General features: G+C 59.9%; 1 protein-coding gene across 1 annotated transcript; it reads right to left on the bottom strand.

Annotated features, from left to right (window-relative positions):
* Positions 1-4,621: 4,621 nt before the first annotated feature.
* On the bottom strand, positions 4,622-13,501 carry FGF3 (fibroblast growth factor 3). Its single transcript, XM_039471497.2, has 3 exons — positions 12,787-13,501; positions 10,447-10,550; positions 4,622-5,376 (listed from the first exon to the last, which is right to left on the bottom strand). The coding sequence occupies exons 1-3, from the start codon at positions 13,004-13,006 to the stop codon at positions 4,978-4,980; spliced, it is 723 nt and encodes a 240-aa protein (XP_039327431.1). The 5' UTR covers positions 13,007-13,501; the 3' UTR covers positions 4,622-4,977.
* Positions 13,502-20,048: the final 6,547 nt, after the last annotated feature.

Genomic DNA, 20,048 nt, shown 5'->3' on the forward strand with positions numbered 1-20,048 from the left:
CACCATCACCATCATCACCATTATTACCACCACCATCACCACCATCACCACCATCACCATCATCATCATCACCATCATCATCACCATCACCACCATCACCATCATCATCATCACCACCATCACCACCATCACCATCACCACCATCATCATCACCATCACCACCAACACCACCATCACCATCACCATCATCACCATCACCTACTTTCAGTACTTTTCCATCTTCCCAAACTGAGACTGTCTCTCCATCAAACACTAACTCCCCATTCCTTCCCCCAGCTCCTGGCACCCACCATTCTGCTTTCTGCCTCTCTGGATTTGACTACTCCACGGATCTCATCGAAGTGAAATTCTATTTTTTTCACTCAGCACAATGTCCTCAAGGTTTACCCATGTTGTCACGTATGTCAGAATGTCCTTCCCTTTTTTTTTTTTTTTTTTTGGAGACAGAGTCTCATTCTGTTGACCAGGCTAGAGTATACTGGCATGATCTCGGCTCACTGTAACCTCTGCTTCCCGGGTTCAAGCAATTCTTGTGCCTCAACCTCCGAGTAGCTGAGACTACAGGTGCACACCACTACATCTGGCTAATTTTTGTGGGTTTTGTTTTGTTTGAGACAGAGTCTCACTCTGCTACCCAGGCTGGAGTGCAGTGGTGTGATCTCAGCTGACTGCAACCTTCACCTCCTGGGTTCAAGTGATTCTCCTGCCTCAGTCTCCCAAGCTCCCAAGTAGCTGGGATTACAGGCGCCTGCCACCACACCTGGCTAGTTTTGTGTTTTTAGTAGAGATGAGGTTTCTCAATGTTGTTCAGGCTGGTCTTGAGCTCCCGTCCTCAAGTGATCCACCAGCCTCAGCCTCCCAAAGTGCTGGGATTACAGGTATGAGCTGCTGCGGCCGGCCACCTTACCATTTTTCATAGACTGCATAATTTTTCCATTCCTACTCCTGACAGGTTCTGGACCCAAAGTCCCAGAGACTCACCAGGCAAAGGCCTGCTCCACCTGCTTAGCCTCTTTCTCTCCCTTCTGGCTCCCTCTGGGTCATGCAAATGCAAGCAGGGAGGTCACTCACTGTCCCCGAAGCCCCTGGGGCGGCCTCTCCGGACTCAGAGGGCATCTGCCCACAGAGCCACAGGTGTAGGGTCTCCAGGCACCGCCTGTCCCAAGTGCATGTGGAGCAGGTGAACCATCTAACAGCAATGGATGCTGGGTCCCAGGTGTCCCCACACCCCCATACCCTTTTCCTTTTCAGTAGAATTCTACCTGCCTCCAGCCCTTCCTGTGTGTAAGGAAGCAGGAGTTCCCACCATGGCACCTGAGGCCGTGGCATCCTCTGACCCCTCCCAGGGAGCCTGCACTCTCAGCCTGCAGCCCGCCTTCTCTCCCCTTCCCTTCATCCAGCAAAAGTGGGTTCGCTCTCCTTTTGGAGACCAGCAGCCTCCTTGCCCTCGGTGCCTGATATTCAAGCTAGGGTAACACAGCCCCACACAGGGTGGGCGACTGAAACAGACGTTTGTCATCTGCAGGCCTTGGAGGTGGATGTCCAAGACCAGGGTGTCGGCAGGGTTGGCTTCTTCTCAGGCTATAGGGCAGAGTCTGTTCCTTCCTTGTCCCTTAGGTGCTGGCATTTGCTGGCAAACTTTGGCACTCCTGGGCTTGTAGGAGCGTCTCCCTTGTCCCCACCTTCATGCTCTCACGGTGTCCCCCTGTGTGCATGGCTGTGTCCACGTGTCCCTTAAGGAGGACCCTGGTCACAATGGATGCAGGGCTCATTCTACTCCTGTGTGACCTCATCTTCACCAACTGCATCTGTAATGACCGTAGTTCCAAAAAGGTCACATGCTGAGGTACTGGGGTTAGGATTTCAATGTACGAACTCTGGGGACAAAGTTCAGCCCGCTAACGCACACACAAAATAAAGCCCCTTGGACTCTGGTGTGGGGAGGAAGGTGACCCCGGTACAGCTGTCAGCTGCAAAAAATCTACATTCTCTTGTCAGAGTTGTTTTACGGGTTAAACAAGAGCCCCCAGTGTCTGCTGCGCCTTCATCGGGGACCATCTGCTGATCCTGCAGCACTGACTGTCACGGCTTCCCCTGCATCCACACGGCCCCTGGGCAAGCTCTCCTCGCCAGGCCTCAGGGCCATCATCTGCAAGCCGGGAGTGATGGCAGCCCCTGCCCCATCTCACTCTGGGGAAACTACAAAACCCACAGCGGAGCTCAGCCCGCGCGCTGCGCACTGCTCCTGCTGACTGCCGTGAATATTCAGCCCTGCAAGGGAGCGATTCCGGGAAATTTGACATGTGCTGGGGCTGAAGGAGGCACCATGACTTTTCACTTGTGTTGCACACATGCCAGTGAGGAGCCCAGCCTCCCTATGGGTTTGGCGAGTGTGCACTGACCAGGCAGGGGCCTCTAACCCTGGGCCTTTGAGTCTGGGCTCTCTGACCATAAGCTCTCTGACCCTGGGCTCTGTGGCCCTGGGCTCTGTGGCCCTGGGCTCTGTGACCCTGGGCTCTCTGACCCTGGTCTCTGTGACCCTGGGCTCTTCAAGTCTGAGCTCTGTGAATCTGGGCTCTCTGACCCTGGGCTCTCTAACTCTGGGATCTCTGACCGTGGGCTCTGTGACCCTGGGCTGTCTGACCCTGGGCTCTGTGACCCTGGGATCTCTGACCCTGGTCTCTGTGACCCTGGTCTGTCTGACCCTGGGCTCTATGACCCTGGGCTCTGTGACCCTGGGCTCTCTGACCCTGGTCTCTGTGACCCTGGGCTCTGTGACCCTGGGCTGTCTGACCCTGGGCTCTGTGACCCTGTGCTGTCTGACCCTGGGCTCTGTGACCCTGGGCTCTGTGACCCTCGGAGGAAATGGGAACATAGAGCCATGGTCCTCACGGCCTCAGGCTCAGCACAGGCTCCTCACCAGGGCCCTGCCCACCCTGCCAGGTGCCGGGAGAGTTGAGTACACTGCCCACACCGGCTCTTACCTCAGCTGGCGCAGGTGACAGCGCCCATGCCATTGTTGAGGAGCAGGTGTGAGGAGGCACCTAGTCCAAGGCGGGGCCCAGCCGCTGAGTACTCGCCTCTCTGAGCCTCACCTTCTTTTTTTTTTTTTTTTTTTGTGTGTGTGTGTGTGTGTGTGTGTGTGTGTGTTTGAGACCGAGTTTTGCTCTTGTTACCCAGGCTGGAGTGCAATGGCGCGATCTCGGCTCACCGCAACCTCCGCCTCCTGGGTTCAGGTAATTCTCCTGCCTCAGCCTCCTGAGTAGCTGGGATTACAGGCACGTGCCACCATGCCCAGCTAGTTTTTTGTATTTTTAGTAGAGACGGGGTTTCACCATGTTGACCAGGATGGTCTCGATCTCTTGACCTTGTGATCCACCCGCCTCAGCCTCCCAAAGTGCTGGGATTACAGGCGTGAGCCACCGCGCCCGGCTTCTTTTTTGTGTTTTTAAGACTCAGTCTTGCTCTTGTCCCCCAGGTCGAAGTGCGATCTCGGCTCACTGCAACCCCTACCTCCCAGGTTCAAGCAAGTCTCCTGCCTCAGCCTCCCAAGTAGCTGGGACGAGAGGCATGCGCCGTTACAGTGGGCTAATTTTTGTATTTTTAGTAGAGAGGAGTTTCACCATGTTGGCCAAGCTGGTCTCAAACTCCTGACTTCAGGTGATTTGCCTGCCTCAGCCTCTCAAAGTGCTGGGATCACAGGTGTGAGCCACTGTGCCAGGCCAAGCCTCACCTTCTTAGGCAAAGGCAGGGTGCACAGGACCCAAGAGCAGGTTGCAGGGATAGAGGAAGTTTCTGCGCTGCCTGACCTGACAAAGTTACTCTAAAGGGTCCCTGGAGAAGCACACAGCTTCCAGAGGGAGGCGCTTTTTAGAGTTCTAGAAGAAAGTAAACCTCTCTCTCTCTCTCTCTCTCTCCACACACACACACACACACACACACACGCACACACACATCACATATTCAGACACACCCAGGAACATACACACATATACATATATACACACAGGCACACACTAACACAAGAACACGTTCCCCCATGCACACTCATGCTTTCAGAAATACACAGTCCTTCTCTCCATGCACACACACACGATGCGCACATACACACACACGCGATGTACACACATGCACACACACGATGCACACACATGCACACACACGATGTGCACACACACGATGCACACATGCACACACATGCGATGAGCACACATGCACACACACGATGCACACATGCGCACACACAATGCACACACACGATGCACACACATGCACACACGATGCACACACATGCACACACATGCGATGAGCACACATGCACACACACACGGTGCACACACATGCACACATGTGATGCGCACACATGCACACACACACGATGCACACACATGCACAAACACGCCTTAGCTTGTTTCCAACTATCCAAAAAAATCGTAACTTTCTAAAACCAGGGTATGGAAATGCACCTTTAGCCCGATTTCTGGGAATACCACGTTCCTCTTAAAGCAGCAGCTGACGCAGGCTGGTGCCAGTGCCGATTCTGCTGTGCTCAAAACCAGCACGTTCCAGCAAAGGTGGTGAGTGCTCGTCAGCCGGCATCACCATCTACCAAACGGCAGAATAGAATAAAATACTTTAATGTTTTCATGCCACAAAGCCCCACGCTGCCCTGCTGTTGCTGCTGGAGACATGTCGGTCTGCCAGGGCTGGCACTGAGAGCCTTCCCCACCACGGGCTTCTGGCCACGCAGATCCACAAATGTCCTGCACTGCAGGCAGTTCTCTCCGAGCTCCCACCGGGCGCTCTCCAGCTCCCCCTGGACCCTCGGACGCTGATTTGGGCTGGCTCTGGAAACAGCGGCCAACCCAGACGCAGGGGGCAGGACGAGGGGGCACGTGGTCAAGGAGGAGAGTCAGAGTCGAGACGCTGCCATGCCAAGATGTTGCCAGGAGCTCTGGAAGCGGCCACCAGGCCCAGCTAGTGCACACTGGCCTCCAGCTGGGAGCCCAGTCCCGGGGCCTGAACGTGTGAGGGCTCCAGGCCACCCGGGCTCTGCTTCTGCCGCCGCCGCCGCCGGGTCTGGACCCCCTTACCAGAGAGTCCGGGCAGGTCACCCTGCAGCTGCCGCACCATCTCGTGGTCCCTGTGGTCCAGCACTCGCGGCAGGAACAGGGAGGACTTCTGAGTGCGGCGGGTCTTGAAGCCCCTGCGTGGCCGACCCTTGCCGTTCACGGACACGTACCACAGTCTCTCCGCGCTGGGCTGCCGCTGGGGCCCGGGCGTAGTGGTCACCGTCCGGTACAGCCGTGACGCGTACGTGTTGTAGCCCAGCTCGTGGATCCGCTCCACAAACTCACACTCGGCGCTGTAGTGCTCCTGCGGGGACGAGATGTCACGGTCGCTGAGTGGCCCGGGAAGACTGCGCCACGGCAGGGCCCAGGGTGGCCCAATGCCGCCCTCCCCTCCTCTGAGGCTGCTCAGTCCAGGGCCACACCCGGCACACTCGCAGCCTGACACACCTTTGCCTACGCCTTGCCCTCTGCCCGGTGTTTCCTTCCTCCCCTGTGTGCCTGGTGAGCTTGGCCTTCTGCTCAAAGGTCGCCTTCTCGCAACGCTGTCCCAAGCAACTTCCAGCTCCTGCTCTCAGGGTTCCACCAGCCTGTCTCCCCATCTAAGGGCACTGACCCAGCAAAGGGCTGTGTAGAGTTGTCTGCAGCAGAGGTCGGGCTGGCCAACCCAGGTGCCCTGGTGGTCTGCTGGCAGTGTGGACAGCAGCAAGGACTGGGCATTTGGACAAAGGAAGGTGATAGCACCCAGATCGCTTTTAAAGAAATTGTAAAAAAGAAAAAAGAAGGCAGGGTGCAGTGGTCATGCCTATAATCCCAGCACTTTGGGAGGCCGAGGTGGGTGGATCACGAGGTCAGGAGATCGAGACCAGCCCCGCCATCATGGTGAAACTCTGTTTCTACTAAAATACAAAAAATTAGCCTGATGTGGTGGTGGGCGCCTGTAGTTCCGGCTACTCAGGAGGCTGAGGCAGGGGAATCACTTGAACCTGGGAGAGGGAGGTTGCGGTGAGCTGAGATCGCGCCACTGCACTTCAGCCTGGCAACAGAGCAAGACCGTCTCAAAAAAAAAAAAAAAAGAAAGAAAAAGAAAAAGAAGAAGAAGGAGAAAGAACACCAAAAGCAGGAAGGGAAGGGAAAGGGACACAGCCAGTTTTGCTGAGCCCAGATGCTCCGTTAAACACTGCATTCAGGGGTCCCCTCTGCGGTCACTGATCTCTGAGCAGCATTCTCTTCAGATGGAGGGTCCCTACTCTGCAGGTTGAAGAGGTTGCAACCAAGAGCGGTGGCCGGGGCTGACATGAGGCAGAGGCTCATGCCACGATATTGCTATTCTTAGGATGAGAGCAGAGGCGGGGGCTGTCCCACCACGAGGAGGACAGAGAGGACACTCGCTTTGTCATCAGAGATTACTGGGACCCTTGTCAGGCCTGGGGTGCAGTTGGGGCAGGGCAGAGGGGACCCTGCTCTCTCAAAGGCACGGTGAAGCTCTGAACTGAAGGAGCTGACACCAGTGTCCCCAAGGCCTGGACATGGGAGGTTCCCTCAGGGCTGACTGATGGGGTCTTCTTAGTCTGTGGGGTAGGGAAGGGGTGGATATGCCATACGCAGACCCACTGGGCTTCAGTACCAGCTACAGGCAAGTGGCGACGCCCAGGGCACCTCCCCCAGGGGGTGACTGACAGGAGCTGCTTCCTCCGAACCAGGAAGGGTGGTGGGAGGCGGAAGCAGCCTGGGCAGGGCAGACAGCAGACTGGCCCCAGGGAGGAGCGGGAGGCCCCTGTGGTCTGTTCCTATCTGGGGTGATGTGTCCCATGGGAGTGAGGGAGAGTGGAAATGGCCTCCAGGGGCTCCCAGGCTGGGTCCCACAGCACCTGACCCAGCAGGACCTCAGGGAGCGAGATGTTTCAAGCACCCGTCCTCTTTTTCAGCCACATGAAAGCCCAGGGCAGGGAAGGGTGGAAGGCCTGACCTGGTGGTAGGGGCTGCCTCTCCCCATCACCTGAAGCCCCCCAGCTCACCAGCTCTCCTGGAGGCCCAGAGCCCCCTGGGTCACAGTATAGATGTCACTATCCAAGACCAGTCTCCATGCTTATAGATGGAGAAACTGAGGCCCAGGGGCGGTGCCAGAGCCTACATCACAGGGGGATTGAATAGTGTCTGACCTGTGCCTGACCCCTGCACAGCCTGGGGCTCAGGGGCTATCTGGGAATGAGCAGGTGGGCTCAGGGCCGACTTCCCCCACACCCACACTGGGGGCACCATGCTAGTGGCTGGCTCCCACGCCAGACTGTGGGAAACTCAGGGTGGGCCCCAGGCTTCTCCCAGGTCCCTCGCTCCTGCAGGAGGTGCGTCCTCCCAGGGCCAGGGAGGCCACGTGGTCAGCTTTCTCTTTGCAGGGCCACTTGTGGGGTGGGCCACTGAAGGACACAGGCCTGTGAGCCTCCGGTGGCAGGGGACTCAGGCCCTCCCGAGGAGGGAGATGGGGGGAGTGTAGATCACCTGCTGCCACGTTGGGGGGCACCTGGGGCAGCCGATGACCAGGGCAGGTGTCGTCGGCTCAGGGGCCAGGGCCACAGACCCCAGAGCTACTGCGGTTGAGACTTGCCATGACAACAGTTTCCAGTGTGCGTCCTGACCCTGCCGTCCCACCAGACCCGGTTCCACAGTCCCCTTCCCCAGGGCCGTTCCCACCCTAGAGGGGTGGGGAAAAGTGGACTCGGAAGCCACTGTGGTGAGGAGGTGACTTCTGAAGAGAGCCGTAGGGTGGGGCGGGCACTTCCTAGTGGGCATTTTCTGGGAGGAGGGCGTTCCAGGCAGTGAGGGTGTGGGGTGAGCAGCACAGACGGCTTGGAGAGTCGAGGGAGCTTCCAGAGGCTGGAGGAGCCACGACCTGTGGATGACGACCGCCCTGGGAGCAGACGGCACCTGGGCTCTGCTCTGTGGTGGAGTTAACGTGCCCGGGGGGTGCCTGTGCGTGATGGGAGTCCTTGGAAGCCATGACCTGAGCCAAACTGCATTTTAGCAAGTCCCCTTAACATGTGTCAAGCAGAGTGCAACACATGGTAAGTGCCCAGGACACCGGCGAATGAAACACCAAATGTCAGGTGGACGGGGGGTGGGGTGGATGGAAGAGAGGAAAGCAGGAAGCATGGGTGGACGGATGGGTGGACGGGCAGACGGACAGAACGGACGGAAGGATGGCTGGAAGCCAGGATGCGGGACAGGACAGGGGGAGGAAGGAGAGGCGTATGGGCAGAAGGGTGAATGGACCGAAGCGAGAGGGAGGAAGGAAGGACGGAACAACTAACGGAAGAAAGGCAGAGAGGGAAGGAGGGAAAGGGGGATGGCTGGATGACTCGACAGACTGGCTGAAGAGAGCGATACAGGGGCGTGGTCTGAGGGCTGGACACGGGGTCTACCCCGCCTCTCAGCCCGTTCTGGGTGACAGTTAGTGGCCGGTGGGGTGACGATTAAGGTGGGGAGTTGGGAGCTGCAGAGCTTGGTTGGAGTGTCCGAGGCAGAAGGACTTTGTGGGAGGGTGGTCTATACCTCAGAAGGGAGGTCAGGGCTGGAGCCCGGAGCGTCGGGTGTGGTGGTCACTGGCCCCCAGAGGGATGAGCTGGCCTGAGGGCAGGCATGCTGCTGGCAAAGTCCAGGGAGCCCCATAGCGGGACAGCACTCCTAGGCCAGCTGGCCGCATGCAGGTCTGCAGCACCAAGCGGCAGGTGACAGGGTTGGCATCCAGGCTATGTGCCTCCCAGGGTGGCTGCAGGGCTGTGGGAACTTCTCTGCTGGGCACTCGGGAAAGTTCCACACCCTCCAGCCAGTCTGCTTGGCTACCCCTGGCTTCAGCATCCCTGGTGGGGCTAGGAGTCTCTGTCCACCCTTCCCAAAGCCAGGCTGTGAGCTCTCGGGCATGGAAGCCCTGAGTGGGCTCTGAACCACCAGGACCCCCTCACATCATGTTTGTTCTGTCTCCCCAAATCCTGAGCCTCCCATGGCAGAAGCTGGCACCAGGAGGGCCCCTGTTCCAGACACAGCTTCCAGTGAGTGGCCTCTGAGCCAGAGAAAACCAAGAGGTGGGCCGGGCACGGTGGCTCACACCTGTAATCCCAGCGCCTTGGGAGGCTGAGGTGGGTGGATCACGAGATCAGGAATTCGAGACCAGCCTGGACAACATGGTGAAACCCCGTCTCTACTAAAAATACAAAAAAATTAGCCGAAAAATTAGCCAGGCATGGTGGCGGACACCTGTAATTCCAAGCTACTCAGGAGGCTGAGGCAGGAGAATCACTTGAACCCAGGAGGCAGAGGTTGCAGTGAGCGGAGATTGCGCCATTGCACTCCAGCCCGGGTGATAGTGTGAGACTCCGACTTGGAAAAAAAAAGAAAAGGAAAAAGAAAGGCAATGTCACTTTGTAGAGTGGATCTTGATATTACAAAATAATAATAATAATAATAATAATAATAATAATAATAAATAAAAGAAGAAGAAAGAAAAAAAAAAGCAAAGGGCTGCATCTCAGCTTTCCGGCCCTTCATTTAGCAAAATGGCTAAAAATCTGCTGAAATCCTCGGCCTATTAGAGAGGAGAGGCAGGCTGTTTCCCCAGTGAGCCCGACTGCGCAGAGAGCTCACTGCAGGGAGATTGTCCTCGGGCTGCGTCGTCCAGGCTACAAGTGGATGGAAAACCTCTCATTGCCCAGGGAAGTATCAGCCAAATTGCGAGTAATGAATAGCTGGAGGCAGCACATCCCCTTACATGTATTTTACTCTGTATTCTCCACCCCCACCCCTGATGGGGAGGGGCACTGCCATTCCCACCGAGTAAGGAGGCTCTTTTGTTACACGGAGGCCCAGGCAGTAGAAAGACTGGGCCCAAACCCGGGCTTCAAGGCCCCTGTGTGCCTGGGACATGGGTCCCACCTTCCTTCCCCTCCTATGCTTCAAGCCAGGCCAGCGCTCTCCTCTCCACGCTCCCGGGAGCGCTCTGGCTGCCTCAAGGAACAGTCCCGGGTGGTTTCAGGTCCATTTATTTTGGTGGAAATTTGGGGATAATCACTTCTCTGCTCTCAGCTACTCTCAGGGAAGGGTAGTGGTGATGATCAGGTTGGGGGAAACCTTTGCTAGCCCGGCATTCTGCAGAACCCGGGACCCCAGGGCCAGGCTCCAGGTCACTCGAGGAGCAGCTTCTAACAGACACAGCTAAAGATCACGGCATGTGGAGCCCCGGGCCAGGGTCTGGTCCCAGCTCGGGTCCCACATACCCTGGGCTGGGCAAAGCGTTCTTCTGCCCACATCTCCCATCCCCCTGGCATAATGTGCAGACCAGACCGATATTCCCTCAGCGCCCACCCATGTGGAAACCTGGACTCACCGAAGCATACAGCCGACCCCTCTTGTTCATGGCCAGGTACCGCCCAGAGAAGAGCCCCCTGATGGCCACAATGCCCACCTCCACCGCCGTTATTTCCAGGATACCTGGAAGAAGTGAGAGGAACATCACTCCTGCTGCCCCAGACAAAGCCACGGAGGAGTTGGCCCAGCTGGCCCTGCCCAAAGCCACACCCTGGGCTCAGGGCTGGGGAGGGCAGCACACACCCCACAGGTGGGGGAGTGGCTGGAAGTTCGGGGAGGGAGAAGTCACCCGATAGAAGGTAGAGAAGGGGACTTCAGGGGAGGCTTCTCCAAAGGGAGTCATTCAAACCTGGGAGGGAAAGAATAAAATTAAGCTTTCCACCCGCTGACTCTGCCAGCACCCCGGTTTCCATCGCAGCCTCAGCACCTTGCCAGCTGCCTCCATCAGCCGACAGACAAGCAAGTGGGGACCACTATGGCCAGGTGACTGCCAGGCCCCCCCGCACATGTGCCTGAACGGGAAGTCAAGCCCTGGCGGCAGACACGTGAGTCTGATCTCTGGGCCTGCCGGGTCCCCAGTGCCTGTGCCTGTCAGCGGGAGAGCTGGGCCCCATGAACCAGGCTGATAAAATAATCCACTGGCAACAACACAGCCAGGGCGCCTGCCACCCACACCCAGCTGGCGATGGACCTGGTGGAAGATCATTGTACCCGCCAGGGGGCCTGGAGGGGCAGGAAGCCGGTTTAGACCCTGAAACCCATAGAGGGAAGCTGGGAGGGTCTCATCCACTCCCCAGGGGTAAGAAAGTTTAAATCTCGCCTCCCGCCTTTCCTTCTGGATATACGGGTGCTGTGGTGGGGCTGGGGGTGGGGAACTGCACCAAAGGCCAGGTTAGGGTCATTGTCTCCCCACAGAGGCTCTGAGGGGACTGGGGCGACTGCCTGCACCCTCTCCAAGGGATGACTCTCGGGAGCGTGCTCCTGGCACGCGGTCCCAGCAGGGCCGCGGTCAACGGGCTCTTGCTCCAGCCCAGGGCGCTGGGCTGCAGGCTGCGAGACTCCCGCCTTGCCAGTGCGCAGGCTGGGCGGCCTCGGCGGTGCCCGCCCGGGGACCAGCGAAGTCCGAGTCTCGACGCAGGGACTGGGGCGGCTGCGGGCGCACGCCTTCCCCTGCCCCTAAACAGCCAGCACCAAGGAGAAGTTTGGATGCTGTGAGACTCGGAGGGGGAGCCTGGCTTTGGAGAGAACCGGGGTATCTCTGTGAGACGAGTTTTGCGCACTGGGACCCCCTGGCGACAGCTGGTGCCCGCCGTGCGGCCCTGGAGGCGCGTCTCCCCAGGACGCCCTCGCAAAGCTGCGGCTTTCCTGGAGGAAGCCGCGGTTTCCCGCCGCCACCTGGAGTGCACAGCACCGTTTCCTGCGCCCGGGGCCCGAGCCGAGCGCCGCGCGGCGCACCCGAGGATCGCGGTGGCCCTGACCGCCGTTCCACGCTCCCCACGCGGCCCTCCCCGGCCCTGAGCTTCGCTCTCCTGCTCCTCACAGGGCTCGGAGTGGGCACCAGGTCCCTGCCACCAGAGGAGCCCAACCGTGGACCCCGGCGGACTCCCGCGGTGAGCGCAGCCCGGGCCGCGGTCCTGCGTTCGGCAGGGAGTGTGTGTGTCTGCGCCCCCAGGCCCGGGCGGACACCGCTCCGAGCTCCACAGCCGCGAGTCCCGGCGGCGAGGGTCCCCACCCTCCTGTGGCCAGGGCGGAGGCGGGAACGGTGCAGATTCCAGCGCAGGGAATAACTGTCGGCGACGGCCGCGGCGGGGGAACCCAGCTCCGCCAGGCTAGAACCCTCCGCGCAGAGGCAGCGGTGGGGGCGGCCGCGAGCAAGGAGGGCGGAGGGGACCGCGAGGCGTCCAGGGGTCGGCAGGAGGAGGAGAAGTCGTCAAAATAATAAAGACGATGATAAATGCCTTGTCTAGCTCCTTTTCTCCGACACATTCAAAGGGCTTAAACTGGTCAGGGCTGCCGAACGCAGCAGAGCCGGGAGTCCCGGGATTGCCTAGCTCGCGTCCCCCGAGACTAGCGGGCCGGGCCGGAGACCAACTCTGACAGCTGGTCCCGACCTCGGGCAGCGGCCTCCAGCGCCCTCTTCGGACGTGAGCGCCCAACCCCCCGAGTTCTGCTCCGACCCCAGCGCGCGCTCATCTCCCCGACGTGGAGGGCGAGGAGGGCGCCCCGGCAGTCGCCTTCTGGCCGCGGGAGGCAGCCGGTCTCCCCGGACACCTAGGGCGCGCCGCGCCTTCTCTGGGGCCCGACCTCTCCCTCCCCTGCGCCGCTCCCCGCGCGGGGCCCCGCAGCGCCAGGCACTCACTGTAGGCGCTGTTCTCCAGGCTGCCGTTGACGCGGCCGCTCGGGTGCAGCTGGAGGTGATACTTCGTGGCGCAGTAGAGCTTGCGGCGCCGGGGCGCCCCGCCGAGGTGCTCGTAGACGCCGCCGCGGCCGCCCGCATCGCGCCGCAACCGCGCCCCAGGGCCCGCCGCGGGCCAGCCGGGCTCCAGCAGGCTGAGCAGCAGCAGCCAGATCAGGCCCATCGTGGCATCGCGGCCGCCCCGCGGCGGCGGCGGCTGCTGCAGGCGAGCGCGGCGCCCATGGAAGGGGCGGCAGCGGGGCCGGGGCGAGGCGCTCGGAGCGGGCTCCCGCGCCTGGCGGTGCTGATTCCGGCTCCGCGGGAAAGGTGGGGGAGGAAGGGGGAATGGTGGGCGAGAGAGAAGGAGAGAGGGAGAGAGGGAGAGAGGGAGAAAAGGAGAGGGAGAGAGCGAACGCGAGTCCCTGTAATTTCCACCCAGGAGCAATGAAATTTCCGTTGCTGCGCAAAGCTCTGAAAGAAAGGACGGTTCGGCAACAAAAGGCCGACGTGGTCCCCAGGCGGAGGCGCGGGAGGGGCGGGAAGCCGGCGGGGGGGAGCCCCGCGGGGCTCGGGGTTCGTGCCGGGCGCTGCCTGCTAACGCTCGTCGCCAGCGCACCGCCGTCGAGCCGTGGCTCCGCTCTGCAGCGCGCCCCACGCCCCCGAACGCCCTCCCGGCTCTGAAAGGTCCCCTCCCAGCCCCTCCCCCTCCCCCAGACCAATTATGCCTCCGAAAATTATAGACCGAGGCCTTGAGGCGGCCGCCCCAGGCCCTGTCACCCCCTCCCGCTCCCCATCAATCCCCAGGCACAATGGGGCCGCCGCCGATGACTGATGTCCGTGAAAACAACTTGCGGGGAAGTCGAGCTGACAAACGCCCGTTAAAGGCGGCGCATAATGAAGCGGACCGCGGAGGGCTGCGGCGGGGAGGCTCTGGGGCGCGGGCACGCGTGGGGAGTCCCGGGTTTGTGTCTGCGCCCGGCGCTTCCTGCAGGAGCCGCGGCTCCGTCCTCAGCGTGGCGGGCCCCGGCTGGGAGATGCTACCTCCTACCGCGCACCCCAACCTGGCGCCCGGGGTGACGGGGTTCGTGCACGTCGAGTGGGCCTCAGAGGATCCTGTCCCATCAGCGGTCCAGAGAGGGGCCTGAGGAGGCGGGAGGAGGGACGCGAGAGCCAGAGAAGTGGGCGCAGGCAGAGAGCCCTAGAAAGAGTTGCGGATGGAGACCGAGAAAAGCGGAGGAGGACGGGACAGGAAAGACCGGGGGAATGTGAGTGATAGAGCTCGGCCGAGACAGGAGGCCGGGGAGACCGAAGCAGAGAGAAGTGGACGAGAGAGCCGCAGAGGACACCCGGAGACCCAGAGAAAAGCGCCGGGAGGGTGGCGGCCACAGCGGGTCGGGGATGAGAGGAGGAGCCGCGCAGGGGCCGGGAAGGGGTGTCAGGGGAGTCCCGGCATGGAGGGTCTGAAGCAGTGCAGATGTGGGGGGGGTCCCATGGACTGTGTGGGGGTCAGGGTGTATCTCAGGGGGCCTCGCGAAGAGGAGCTTCAGAAAGTATCCAGAAAAGCTACGTCCCCACCCACTTTCCTTGCTTCCCAGTGCCCTGTCCCCAGGTTCCTGGGGCCAGCAGGAAGCAGGGGCCAGCACAGGGACTTTGCCCTTCTTGACCCCACCCCAGAGTAGGGCACTCTGTGGGGCCCAGGGGTCTAGGCCACAGCTTTGGCTCCAAGTTGACCAGGGGCTCTGCGGTGAGTTGGGTGGGGGGGGCTGACATTCCCCACCCTGCCATCTGCATCGAGGCTTGGGCTCAGGCGCATGTGCAGGGCACCCTGAGCTGCTGCAGCGAGCACACACCCCTGGGACATGCCCAGCCCCCATGGCTCAATACACACGGGGCAGCGTGTCCTCCTGAGCTCACTCCAGCATGCACAGGGTCCAGGTGACCCTCCTGAAGAAGGGCACCCCCAAGCCATCCCTGAGTACCTCAGTCTCAATCAGGGTATCTCTAGCCACTGCCCCAGCTTCTCAGAGTCCTGGAACAGTCCTGGAACACAGCCGCCCAGCTGACGGAGCCTCAGGCACCCGGTGATGGAGACTGTAGTACAGGGGTCACAGGGCGGTGCCAGGAAAGCCCCAGAGGACAGAAGCAAGAGCAGAGCTGGTCCACCGAAGGCCCTGCACTGAGGCATGGCCGGAGACTTTGCAGGGGTGATGCCATTCAGTTTCCGGCCCGGGCTGGGGCGTGTGGTCACCTGGGCTCCCTAAGAGGCATGGAAGAGGCGCTGGAAGGAGGTCCCTGCTCTAAACGACTTAGCTCTGCTGCCTCCTGATGCCAGGCCAAGAAGAGAGAAGATATAGTCGGGGGTGGGGACACAAGAAATTCAGAGAGAGGGACACGGTCAGGCAGAGAGAGGACAGAAGAAATATTAACATTTGAAGAGAGTGAGCAGGAGCAGCCTGCAGGGGCCGGGGTACCTCCGATGCCCCTTTCCTGTCTAGGCCCCGGCCGCCTCCTTCCTTGGCAGGAACCCCTCTGGAAGACTGGAAGGAGCCAGAAACATCTGACCAAGGCAATCTGGGTGGACCTGCCCCTCCTGCTCCATGCCTCGGACCCCCAGCAGTTCCCAGGAAGACTCCTGGGCTCTGGTCTCCCCTGCCCACCGCCCAGTTCCCCTGAAGGCAGGAGCTGCTTCCTTGGAGCCAGAGTCTGAGAGTGACCCCCACAGGAGGGAAGCTCAGGGGGAGGGCAAGAGGCTCTCAGCTCCTAGGCAGCGCCTGACACACTAGCCACTCCACGTAAATACTCCTAGAATGAATGAATGAATGAGTGAGTGAATGAATGAAAGAAGGCTTGGCCACCTCCTTGCCATGAGGCCGTGGTCTCATAGTGTTGCTCCTGAGATGCTGGTTTCTGCTGCGTGTGATGCCCCAAAGGTCATGCAGGAAACTCCGTGGCATCACCCCTGCGAAGTCAGTCTCTGGCCACGCATCAGCTCGGGGCGTGCTCCAGCCGCAGGGTACCACAGTTTATTACGCAAATTCGCTGGCTTTGAGAGTGAAAGGGGGTGCCATTCGCAGTTACACCAGGACAGCCGGTGCCCTGCCCGTGGTCTCTCCCTGCGGCCCTGGCTCACTGTTCCGGTGAGCGTGACTTTTCTGAGGCAGTCAAGCTCTGTGGGCCAGGTGTTCCCTTCTTCTCCCCTCACTGGCGACAGCCTTCAGCCCGGGCCTTCCATCCGCCGTCCACCCTGCAGTCAGGGGACGTTGTCTGCAGCCCAAGGCTGCCTTCTCCAGCTGCCCCAGCCCCGCTGGGGAATCCTGGGGATGCCCACCCACACACGTGGACCACCAGGTCACTTCCCACAGCTTCTGAGCCGGCTTCCAGACCCTCCCTCACCCACCTAGTGAGTTCTGCCTCCTCATCTAATCCCGCCGAGCTTTCAAGCCCAGAAAGCGCCACAGACCCCACCCCGAGACTTTGGGACCCTCAGGCCCAGCTAAGGAAGGGCAGCCTGATTCCTCCACATCTACCTGGCAGGGGCAGGGGTCTAAGCCACAAAGTCTTGTGAGTGGAACTGGGCAGAGGCACCCACATAATAGCGACCTCACCCCTCTCCCTCCCATACAGAGCCAGGTGGGGGGGGTGCGCCATTCGCTAATAGCGACCCTGTTAATTGCTTCCAAATGGTCAACTATAGCCATTTGCCTAATTGGCCTCTTCCAGAGCCCAGCCTGGACGCTCCACGCGAGCCCAAGTGCTCCTACCGGCAGTCTCCGAACCTCTGCACTGGGACCCTGTCCCCCAGAGCACCCCCAGCCCTATCTGGTACCTGAATCTGCCACTAGCCCCTTTCCCTGGAGAGAGAGCTGGGGTGGAGAGAGGGCAGAGAACAGGTTCCCATGGTGTGGCTGCAGCTGGCCTGCCAGGGACTGTCAGATGTGGTGCTGACTCCCAGCCCCAAACTCACTCTGATTATGTTGCTCCCCATCCTCCCACCCCTTTCCTTGTCCCCAAGTGCAGTGGAGAGAGACCCAGCCTGCCTGTGTCACTCAGAGACCAGACCAGGGGCCCTTGAAATCCTAGGAGCAGCCCTGATCAGCCCCGCCTTACAGATGAGAAAGGGAGGCTCAGAGAGGTGAAGTGCCTTGCCCGGGGTCACACAGCTGCGAGATGAGGCCAGAAGACTGGGGTGCTCCTTCTGGCTGTGGGGCCAGGACCTGAGCAGTGGGGAGAGGGAAACCGTTGATCCTCCAAGTCCCTGGTTTTGCTTCCGGAAAAGTTAGAAGCCACTGCAAAGGGGTGGGATGGAAGCCACACCTCCCCCACCACGGGGCCCGTGTGGCGTTTTGGGGCTCATTCTTATTGTGACATGTGCCAGGGCGTCCTCCCTTTTCCTGCCCAGATGGGCACACATTCCTTCATGTGCATGGACCTTAGGCTGTTGACTTTTCATCTGCTGATGGACGTTCAATGTTATTTCCTGGCTACTTGGCGATTTTGAATCCTCAAGCTGAGAGGTAAAGGAGCGATTCCCTCTGGGTAGAGGAGAGGAGGAAGCGGAGGGCTCCGGGCCCAGGGACAGACACCTCCAGCTGCTCTTTCTGTTTCCCACAAGACCGAGGGCAGCCACCAGCCTCCGTGCCCCCTTTACCTGTCAGTGCTGGCACGGGGCTCTAGGAGGGCAGCCGGCAGGGCTGGTGGATGCGGTCTGCTCCCTGTGTCCTCACGGGGTCTTACAAGGACCTTAGGTGGATTGGCCCGGGGCCATGCACAGAGCTCGTTTTACTCTAGCCGCCTTTGAAAGGCCCTAGCTGCAACTGCAGCCACGGTCTGAGGTCCTGGTGAGGAGGGCGCCAATGTACACATTGTGGGGGACGCAGTTCAGCCCAAAACAAATGCAAATGATGAGGTACGCCCCAGTCCTGTGTGAGATGGGGTGGAGGGAAGGGGGGCAATTCACACCCTCCCCTCCTCCCACCATGAAGCCAGCCGCTGCGGGGCACGGCCAGGCTTGATGAGGTGCTGCAGCGGCAAAACTACACCCAACACAACCACTCCGTGCCCCGCCCTGCACCCTGTCCCTCTCCACCCTTGCCCAGGCCAGTCCCTTCACCTGGGGGCCCTTTCACCCTTTCCATCTGGAAACTCCTGCCATCCCTGCAAGACCTGGCACGGGGCCCTGGAGGTGCCCACCCCCCAGGCAGAGCGAGTGTCCTTCTCTGGCCTCCCGGGCGCTTGCTCCCTCCAGGCCGCCCTGATCCCAAGGCCTGTTTCCCATCGGTGATGGCTCAGGTGGGGCAGCTCGCTCTGGAGGGCAGGCAGGCCTTCTCCACCTCCCCCCTCTGCCCGCTGACCTGTGCAAGATGTGGCCAGGATGCTCGGACAGTGGGCAGGGGGCAGGGATGGTGTCTAGCCCGTTCTTCCTCCACACTGCATGTTCTGTGTCCTTAAACCATCATGGTGCCGCTTTCAGGCTCCCGTGTCTGCTAGGGAGAAAGGGGGCTACGCTGCTGGGGCTTCACTCAGCTGCCTACAGCTGGGGGGGGGGCTGGGGAGCACTTGAAATACAAGCACAGAAGCTGGCATCAGTGGACCGATGGACTCAGATACGTGTGGTCTATCTCGGGGGTGGCGACGTGGATCCAGGACCACTCAGATTCCATTTCCTGCTCCATTCATTACCCTGCAGAAGCACCCTACAGCCGGCGGCCTCTGCTATCAATTCTAAGTCACTGGATTTTTTTTCTTTTCTTTTTTTTTTCTTTTTTCTTTCTTTTTCATTTTTTTTTTTTTTTTTTTTTTTTTTTTTTTTTTTTTTGACACAGGGTCTCACTCTGTCATCCAGGCTGGAGTGCAGTGGTGAGATTTTGGCTCACTGCAACCTCCACCTCCCCAGGCCCAAGTGATCCTCCTGCCTCAGCCTCCTGAGTAGCTGAGACTACAGGCGTGTGCCACCACATCCAGCTGATTTTCGTATTTTTCATAGAGATGGAGTCTCACTATGTTGCCCGGCTTGGTCTCAACTCCTGAGCTCAAGTGATCCACCTACCTCGGCCTTCCAAAACGTGAGGACTTCCAGCATGAGCCACCATGCCCAACCCGTATTCTGAGTTTAAAGGACAGGCAGGATGTCTAACCTTTGTCTCAAGTCCTAGAGTAGCACATCTCACTCCCAACACCAGGACTGAGCGTGCTCCGACCTGTTTTCCTGAGCTAAGGAAGGGGCCCGAGAAAACGCTGAGAAAACACCCACGAAAGTTCCAGGGAGGGAGTTTCTGGGACCAAGTGCTGGCCTGGCCCTGAGCTCAGGGTCTGCTGCCCGGTGACTGGCCGTTGATAACCAAGCTGCAGGGACGCTCGAGGAGTCTGAAAAGCACTGCTGCCTCTCTGAAGGCTGTTCTTGGGTGGCCGGGAGGAGCACATTACAGAGGCGGACGGCAGTGCCAGGGCACCAGCTTCCCGCTCTGGCTCTGACTCAGACCTCATGGCCCTGCCTGGCCCAGCCCCACCCTCTCACCAAATCAAAGCCTTGCCCTTCAGATGTGGTTTCCCACGCCTCCCTTGATTTCATGACTGCGAGGGACCTTCTGCAGCCACCTGGGCTGGTGCGGGGATGGCACCTGTGGCCGGAAACACCAGCCCCGCAAAGGTGGTGAGTGTGGGACATAGCGGGCACAGCCGGGCACACACTTTTCTTAACGGAAAACACTGCTCACTTCCAGATTTCCGGAGGCTGGCACGAGACACTCGACTGTCACTGAGTGAGTTGTATGCAGTGAGCTGTACTAAGGCCCTGTGACCACCATGGTAAGGGCCCTGCCTGCACCCACCCAACTGCTGCCCTGGCCCCTGCCTCAGGAAGCTCCCTCACTGCCAGATTCGTGAGGGTGAGTCACCCGTGAGCATGCCGCGTGCTTCTGTTCTTTGAGGCCAGGCTGCAGCCCCTCACCTCTGGGGTGAAGCCCATGCCCCTTGACTTGACTTGGGCATGGTCTGGGCCCTGTCCATCTCTCCAGCTTCTCCTGGCTCACCCTTGGCTCTGAGCAGCCGCTGTGACTGGGACGTTCCCTGTGAGCACCGGCTCCTCCCAACGCTGGGGTCTCTGCACCGACTGTTCCCACTGCCTGCAGCTCCCCCTCCCTCTTCAGCTCCTGCCTTTGGCTTGTCTAGATTCTTCATGTCCTTTAGCTGATAGAGTCTTTCCTCAGGGTTGGGGGGAATCCTTAAAC

Source organism: Saimiri boliviensis, chromosome 6 (assembly GCF_048565385.1).
Source record: "Saimiri boliviensis isolate mSaiBol1 chromosome 6, mSaiBol1.pri, whole genome shotgun sequence".
Classification (NCBI taxonomy): domain Eukaryota; kingdom Metazoa; phylum Chordata; class Mammalia; order Primates; family Cebidae; genus Saimiri; species Saimiri boliviensis.

Excerpts from the sequence above, each read along its gene's own strand:
- FGF3 (XM_039471497.2), bottom strand. The coding sequence starts at position 13,006 with ATGGGCCTGATCTGGCTGCTGCTGCTCAGCCTGCTGGAGCCCGGCTGG. Across the intron at positions 10,551-12,786 it reads CCTGGAGAACAGCGCCTACA|GTATCCTGGAAATAACGGCG; the intron begins GTGAGTGCCTGG and ends CACTTCTTCCAG. Across the intron at positions 5,377-10,446 it reads GGGGTCGGCTGTATGCTTCG|GAGCACTACAGCGCCGAGTG; the intron begins GTGAGTCCAGGT and ends TCGTCCCCGCAG.